This window comes from Ctenocephalides felis, unplaced genomic scaffold (genome assembly GCF_003426905.1).
Source record: "Ctenocephalides felis isolate EL2017-DRISC unplaced genomic scaffold, ASM342690v1 CF-g0.4_SCAFFOLD_01886, whole genome shotgun sequence".
NCBI lineage: Eukaryota > Metazoa > Arthropoda > Insecta > Siphonaptera > Pulicidae > Ctenocephalides > Ctenocephalides felis.
Window position 1 is genome coordinate 127,303,965 of NW_020538040.1, and position 9,032 is coordinate 127,312,996.

The 9,032-nt window shown below is 30.0% G+C and overlaps 1 protein-coding gene across 1 annotated transcript; it reads left to right on the forward strand.

Annotated features, from left to right (window-relative positions):
• The first annotated feature begins 5,642 nt into the window (after nucleotides 1–5,642).
• Nucleotides 5,643–6,974, forward strand: LOC113375870. The gene is made up of 2 exons (XM_026615818.1): nucleotides 5,643–5,774; nucleotides 6,228–6,974. The coding sequence occupies exons 1-2, from the start codon at nucleotides 5,643–5,645 to the stop codon at nucleotides 6,972–6,974; spliced, it is 879 nt and encodes a 292-aa protein (XP_026471603.1).
• Nucleotides 6,975–9,032: the final 2,058 nt, after the last annotated feature.

Here is a 9,032-nt window from a genome sequence, read left to right on the forward strand (position 1 = left end):
ATCTTTAAAAATATCAGGCGACGTTCTTTAACAGGAATAACGTTGATGGGTTTTTCAAAATTTATCAATGACTTTTTTAACTAATGGTGTATGGCATCGTACCTTAATACAAATAGCTGGAACTTTACGCACCGTAATTAAAAATTCGAGTAATAACATTAGTGAGAATTATCAGAATTAGCTTGGTTAAGTCAACGAGCATTCCTGCCGCAAAGAATAATGATGTACACGCACTGAATTTCACCATTCAATCAAAAATTGCTGACAATTTGGTGACATACCAATGATTCCGACTGGTCTTCCGTTTGACTTCAAACGATTGCAATTTCCAGTTCGCCTTGCGTTTGCAATGACAATTAACAAGTCGCAAGGACAATCGCTTAGTGTTAGCGGGATAAATTTCAAATAGATTATTTAGAAAATCATTGTTTTCACATGGGCAGTTATGCGTTGCCTGTTCACGAGATGGGAAACCACCTGTTTTGTTTGTGTTAACGTCAGACCAAAAAACAAAAAATGTGGTTTACCAAAGAGCACTTCAATGAAACGGATAATTGGCGGATTCACTTTCATTTACTTAGAGAAGTTCAACTAAAAAACATTTTATTTTTGTAATCTAAATAAATTCATTACTGTTGTGTAAAAAAATCACCCAAAATCAAATCAATTTTTCTTTTTCAAATATAAAACAAACAAAAAATTTTCTTCATCTTTTTCACGAAACCATCTGGTGGCGAAACGGAGTTCATCGGGTTTGCTAGTTTATTATAAATACATACTGTAAATGCTTATTAAATTGGGCGCCAAGCGCATTTTACAAACAACTCATGTGTATGTTCATAAAAAATTTATTCTTTGTTTTGAAATTTGATATTTTTGATAAATTTGAAATTTTCAAATTCCGATTTTTATAAAAATTCAAATTTTTTGGAATTTTAGAAAAAAATCGATTTTTTTGAATTATTTGAGAATTTGGAAATTTTTGGAAATATACGTTTTTTTTGAAAATCTCAAAATATTCTCAAATTATTGATAAAAATTGTTTTTTTCTTAAAATCTTGATATTTTTTAAATTTTTCAAAATTTAGATTTTTTTCGAAGACAAACACCCCCCAAAAAAATTTTCGTCAACGGATTTTTTTCTACATAGTGAATAATGCAGCAGTACTTTATTATATTTCTACTTTTTTCTTATTTTTTTTATTCAGCCACAAACATGCGCTTCAAGTTACGTGTTTCGCTTATTGTTCTTGATTTTTTTTTCTAATTGTTTGAATTTTTTAATATAATTATAATTAATAATTTTTTGTGCATTTCTATTTAGTTATATATATGTTTGCCATTAATACAAAGCAATTCTCAAATTTAAAATTGTACATTCAAATACTATTTATTCTGCCTTCATTACATTTATCTTTCATTACATATGACTCATATGTAATTTTGTAATAAAATTTTTATAATCTTCTAAATAAATATAAACTTTTTCATAAACCAATAAATTTTTTATTCAATAGAATTCAGGCATATATCTCGTTTCACATCTTACTGCTCGATTGTTACGCGACAAGAATTAAAAACATGCAGCGTGTCATTTGTTCGAAGATTACCCACATTAGGGCTTACAATACCGAGATTCCGTAATCCCGAATACCAGGATCCCGGACGATTTTTGTCCGGTATTCAATACCGGTATTGATATAACTAGTGGGGCGCACGGCATCGTGTCTTAAAGCAAATTGCTGGAACTTCCCGTACCGCAATTAAACATTCGAGGAATGAGGAATGAAAATAATAATAATTTAAATTGGGCGATGAGCGTATTTTATAAACAACTTATATGTACGTTTACGAGAGTCCATTTTTTAAATTAGATTTTTTTGATAATTTAGAAATTTTTTCAAAGTTTTGAAATTTTTTTAGAAGTTTAAATTTTTTTGGAATTTAAAAAACGTTTTTTTAAATATTTTGAAAATTTTGAAATTTTTGAAAACATTCGATTTTTTTTTTAATTTTCGAAATATTCTCAATTTTTTTGTAAGAAATCAATTCTTTTAATTTGCCAAATTTAGTTTTTTTATGAAAATGAAGAAAACTTTCGAAAATATGAATTTTTTGACAATTTTGATTTTTTTTAAATTTTCATAATTACTAAATTTTCTGTAAATGCATTTTTTGCATACCATCTACTCAAGCAAAATGTTTTTTGAATTAATCTAATCGGATAATCCATTCTCTCAAAAACTGCATAACTGTTTTTACACACTTTACGCTCCATACCTCCGAAACGGCAAAATTGTCTTTTGCAAAAACGCCTCGCGATCGAGTATACGAACCGAATGATTTTTTAATCATACAAATCGGTTATTCCATACTGTCGAAAATGTCGAGGAAGCTTGTTTGAACTATGTAAAAAAACTTCAAAATTAAAAATCTTACACAAAATGTGTACACAATATTAAAATTTCTATAAAATATCTGATAATTTGATGTACATATGTCCAACAAACATTTTTGACCGCCAAATGACATTTTTTTAAATTTATTTTTCTGAGAGTCTATAACCGATAGACCTGCCCTCCCAAAAATTTTACCAGTTGTTCCTTTCGTCAATACAAGTAAAATGTTTTTTGAATTATTAAAATCGGACGCTCCGTTCTCTTAAGGGGGGCGATACATGTAACAAGAAAAAAAAAAACGATTTTTTTTTTTTTCATAAATCGTTACAATAACATCTCAAAAATATGCCTGCAAAAATTCAAAACAAAATTATCATTATTTATACCTTAAAAACTCATTTAAGTGCCACGCCTCAACTCGACGCTCGAGTGCAATTGTACTCTTATCTGTTTCTGTGTCAAAACCCTAGACAATATAATAATATGGTCAAAACTTTAAACGCGTTTTTCTCAAAACGACATTTTTGAATACTGCGGGCGTGATAACTCAAAAAGTTCTCAACCGATTCCAATGAAATTTTGCACACATCTACTTTACAGTAATAGCTTCTAGTTAAACCTCAAACATTCCAAAAAAAATTTCAAAAATTAACCTTTTTACCAAAAAAAACAGTGAAAAAATGGTGAAAAATCGAACTTTTTTTTTCTGAGGTCTGCCAATTTACGATTTTGTGACTTTTTTAATTTTTTTTTGGTTTAACTAGAAGATATATGTTTTATGAATACGTACAAACTAATTTTTTTGAATTCAGATCACCGTACGAAAAGTGAGAACGCCCGCAGATTGATGGCGTTTTCCGAGAGGGTCTTGGCAGATCTATTTTTACGGCAGCCATTTAAAAAAAAAAAAATAAAAAAAAAATGTTTTTGTGTATTTTAATATATAATAAATAACCATAAAAAAATTCAAAAAGATTCAGTTATTCCTTCCCAGTTTAAAAAGTCCTCAAAAAATGGTAAAAATTAAGGCGATTACATGTATCGCCCCCCTTAAAAACTGAGTTACCGTTTTCGGCACCTTTTGCCCCGTATCTTTGGAACCACTAGACCTACCATCGCCAAAAACTAATCAGCACGTCTCCTTATCAATACGAATCGAATGCTCTTTGAATTATTAAAATCGGTTGATCGGTGTTCCCGAAATCGTCGACGAAAATTTGTATCCGCACACACACACGCACACACATGCACACACACGCACACACACACGCACACATGCTCACACACATACATACACACACATATATCCATTTTTTCTAAGGTATGCCAAAATATTCAGAAACCTTTGAAACGTAAAGATATATAAAAAATTTTCATTTTCGATTTTTTTGCGATTACTATAACTTGCCCTAAGTTAAAAATACTGGTATTTCGCTATTACCAATATTATGTTATAAAATTAACTCATGCAAAATGTTTTACACATACCGAGGCGAGTACGACGGCATCGGCGTTTGTTTATATTGAACGTCTTGAGACTAGATATTGTTTATAAAAATTATTATGCGTCCACGTCATGTCAAATGAATTATCAATGATTTTTAAAAATAATATACAAATGAGACGATATAATTCATTATATTGTAGATCTTCCTATAAATCATTCATATTTATTTACTATTTTATTATAATAAAAATTCACTATGTCAAATCATCGAGTGATAGATAATCCATGATAAGATTGGCCTCGGTGGATGAATTCTTTCTCATGCGTCCGTTTGCAAATTCCTTGAAATCGATAATATCTAATTATGATTTAATTAGAATCTAAATATTCTGTCTATACCAAGTATTAATCCATACTGAATAATAATGTATTATATCTTAATGACAATTGTGCCGGCAAGTGTAGAATGAGAAAGAATGAATTGTTTATGTTTTTAAGGGGATATTTCAATAAATAAAATATGAGTTATTAATTTTATTTTTAGTTTCCTTGAATATCAATTATTGATACCAGTATGCCGGTAGTTAAATTTGAAATATCAAATACCGATTTTAGTATGGCATTAAAAGTCCTACTTAAGGCAAAATGTCACTTACGCCAAATTTGGGTTCTACCAATTCAGAATGACTTGATGAGAAATTTAACTACCTGGTTCAAATAAGTTAATTAATTTTTAAATAAAATTAGACTTTGAAGTGCTGCTTACAACTATGAAACCGTTGCCGGTTCCCCGAATTTGGCAACCGACACCAGCACAGTTCACAGTTCTAATACACACACACTCATACATCCATTTTTTTCTAAGGTATGCCAAAATGTTCGGAAACCTTTGAAACGTTAAGATATATAAAAAATTCTATTTTCGTTTTTTTGCGATTTCTAAAACTTACCCCACTGGAAGTTAAAAATATCAGTTTAATGCTCCTCGAATATGAAATATTGATGAAACAGGCTCACAACGGGTCAAAAATCTAGAAAAATAGTAACTGCTTGTAGCCAAAACCAAATTTAGGGCAAAATTTCGACCTATAAAATAATTCTTGTATCACTACTTGCATTTTCATTTTTCCCAGGCTTGAATATTCTAAAATGTTTGTTTCTGGTGGACCGCCAGATTGCATCAAAGCTGGTAAATCCTCCGGATGGATGACAGCTATTTATGGATCATTTTATCAAACACGAAATGTTGCAAGCCTCAATCACGGAGTAAGTTGTAATACCGCACTTTTGGAAAATATAAAATTTTTAATTGTAAAATAATGAACAATAGTTCTGAATTTTTTTTATTGATATTGATATAATATTTTCATATCTCAGTCAGGCAGGGGTGCCTGGTATCATCATAAACATATCATTTATGTTTATTTCATTCTACATTTATAAGATTTATATTTAAATATCTTTAAATATTTCTTCAATCTCTTTTGTCTTCAATTTGTTTTTAATATTTTTTTTTCTTTTTAAGTTACCCCACTGGACACCAAAAATAATAATTCTTGACATTATAATATTAATGTGTAAATGAACAATAAATTTCATATCGAAACACATTAATAAATTTCAATGACATTTACTTTTGTTCAAATTTTATTTCAAAAATCTGCGTTCCTATTGGCTCGAATCCGAAACAAATGAGAGCAAAATCTGTCATGTCCCATTTACACAGACCTGGTTCTCCATACAACTTTTTGCAATAGTTCAAAATTTCCATTAACAATACAAAATTAAAAGTAAAAATGTTTCAAACTAGAAGATTATTCCTACTTCTCCCTCAATTCCATCATAGAAGATCAATGCATGTTAGACCCCAAAACTTTTGGAGAACGAAAGAGGCTCAAGGTGCTTGTGAGAAGTGTGTCATCCATGAGGTAAATATATTTTTAACTTCACATTGAAATATTTACAATTTCTTTTTTTCAAAACCTCCTGAGTCTTCTAGCGTTATTTAAAATTGCAGAATATTAAGATATCTACATTTTAGAAAACCGTCCGAACCGACTTGAGTGAATTAATAAGTATTTTATACGTAATGACAGTGCTTATCGGAATTACGATGATAAATGTGATAAAATCGGACATTTTGAGACTAAAAATATAGGAATATAAAACAATAAAATATTTAATAGATATTTTTGATAATATATATGAACTTTTTAAAAATATTTGTCCAGTAAATTAAAATGTCTACTATTTATATGTTAAAGATTAAACTTTTATACGAAAATTTCTTGTCTATGAAGTAAAGCATAGAAATTTTTGGATATTGTTTATTAATTCTTTCTATTGAAATAACTAATTAAATAGAAAAAATATCGTTGCAGGCAGATGCGGATAAGGCTCCTTTCTACGAAGTCGTGCCTGTAACAAACGACCGAGCAACTGCGGTAGTAGCATATTTAAGAAACAACTATTTCCAAGATGATCCAATAGCTAGGGTAGTAGGTCTCTCAAAAATCAATGACACAATTGAAAAAGTTGTCTTGCAAAAAATCGAGGAAGGTGATGGGGTCCTGGCGGTTTCGTCGTGCCCGGATCGTCATATATTAGGGGTCGCTATAGGTAGCCCTTTCGGACCCATGGAAACTGATCTCACTTATCGTTTGGCCAAGGTTACTGAAGATAAGCACCTAAAGAATTACATGGAGTACCTGTCGCACATGAAATACTTGCACGATATTTCTACCAGCCTTGCCACCCAGAAGATTTGGGACGTCTGTGTATTGTCGACAGACCGAGGACCCCGAGGAATCGACGTTGGCAAAATGTTGGCCAAGAACATTCTCGTTCTGGGCAAGGATCATGGGTTCAGATTTGGCAGATTGGATTGCATTAACTCTTTAAGTACGACCATCGCCAAAAGTCTGCAGTTGAGATTGATGTGGTGGTTGGAATTTAAAGATTTTTCCAACTATTACCACGATGCTATGTATGGTGTCTTATGTCCACACAGTGGCCTTAGTGTCTTTATTACTGATCTTAAGTCTAAGAAGATCAAACGTTTCGAGAGAGAAATATTTGAATTCGAAGGAAAGCAACAGTTAATGAAACTACGTCCAAAACAGAAGTAATTTTGTAAATCTTTTTTGTAAATCATGACAATTCTAATAAAGTTTTTCTAATGTAAATCAATAATTGAAATATTTATTCTGTTGTAATTACCAGGTAATAAACTAACTTTGTCAAATTATTAAAAATTTTACAGTAACTTGCACAACATGTAGGGTAGAGAGAAGCGTAAAAATCCCCGAATGATCTTTTTATACCACCATTATTTCAAAAGATAAAGTATGTTATTTTTTAACAATACTGTTTTAAAGTAGATAGTAATGTAAAAATAAAATAGTCGTGTGCGTAAATTATTAATATAAGTAAAGAATTTATGATCACTAATACAAATTTAAAAAAAACAATTCTCAAATATGGCAAAAATTAGTAATATAGGGGAGAGCTCAAAGTTCCACCACCAAAATCAGAAAAACAAATAAATTTAGATTTTTTTAATAACAATATTTGAAGGTGTAAGATGTATAACCAAACACCACCTTGATTCTAACGACGTCGCTATCAGGAGATGTTTAAAAATCCATAAAAAAAGTATTTTCTTTTGTTGTTAGTTTTTCTAGTTGTGTTGTGAGCACTATTGTTCAGTCTATGAGACCTTAATAAAAATTCTAAGTATGCGTTATTTAATTGATTCATAAGACGTATTGTTATTTTCAAGATAGATTCAACAGATTTTATTATATAACTTCTCTAAAAGACTTGATCTGAGTGCGGTAAAATGAATCGACAAATCAAGGTTATATACAGTGTTATCTTGGTAAAAAATGTGACTTATATTTTGCATTTTTTGAATAATGTGGCGATTATTTCGTAATATATCTTAGAATTTGAAAATAAGACATTGAATCCGTTTGTCACTGGACTAGGATAGATAACAAATTTTAGAAGAACAGTAATAAAAATACATTTCTATAATTAGGAATTAACTGATAATCTTATTGAACATAGTTTGGTAGCTGTTTGTGTGACATATGTTATTTGTTGTGATGTAGTCGTTTGGTTTAGATAGTATAATAACTTAAAGTCAAATTGGACCTTCATGCCCCGTCCTTCTATCGGTTATTTAATTGTTTCGGACATACGGAGCTAAATGTGCAAAAAAATGGCAGTTTTTAAGAAAACTAAGCATCCGATTTCAAAAAACTTTCTGCTTGTGTTGATGGAACAATAGCTTTTGGGATTCTTTTTATTCCAAAATTTAAGTTTTTATTTACAAAAAAAAAAAAGGTGTATATCAAAAATAATTCGAATTTTAGTTTTAATTTTGGCTTAAGTTTATAAGTCTACTTATACACTTTAGATAAATAATTTTAGCTTTGCAATTCAATTTATATAATTTTTATGAGTATTAGACAATGCCTTCATTTTAAATCCGATTAATTAAGTTTTGTTTATTTACTTTTCTGAAATACATTTATATAAACGTCATTGTCAAATTCATAAGCTCTTATATTTTGTCTATAAAATAAAAATAATGAAAGTTACGCTACGGTACGGAAATTTCCAGCAATTTACCTTAAGGCTATGCCATACACCACTAGTTGTGAATGTTTTTTTTTACGATAGATATCATGGTGTTTTAGAAATAACTAAAATATTACGGTCCTACAAGTCGATAAATTTTAAAAATTCATCAACGTTTGAAAAAATATTCTGGTCAAAATTTGTGCTAAAAGTCACTTTTATGATGTGATAAGTAAAAATTTGAAATTCACAAATTTATTAACCATTCGAATACCTTTAGGAGGGGCTGCGATTAGGTTTACGAGAAGATCGCCCAAGCCATATTTTTAACTTCCCGTAGGGCAAGTTATAGTAATCGAAATCGAAAATGAAAATTTTTATATATCTTTACGTTTCAAAGATTTCTGAATATTTTGGCATACCTTAGAGAAAATGGATGTATGTGTGTGTGTGTGTTTGTGCGTGTATGTATGTGTGTGCGGATACAAATTTTTGTCGACGATTTCGGGAACAGCGATCAACCTTTTTGAATTATTCAAAAAACATTCGATTCGTATTGATAAGGAAACGTGCTGATTAGTTTTTGGCAAAGGCAGGTC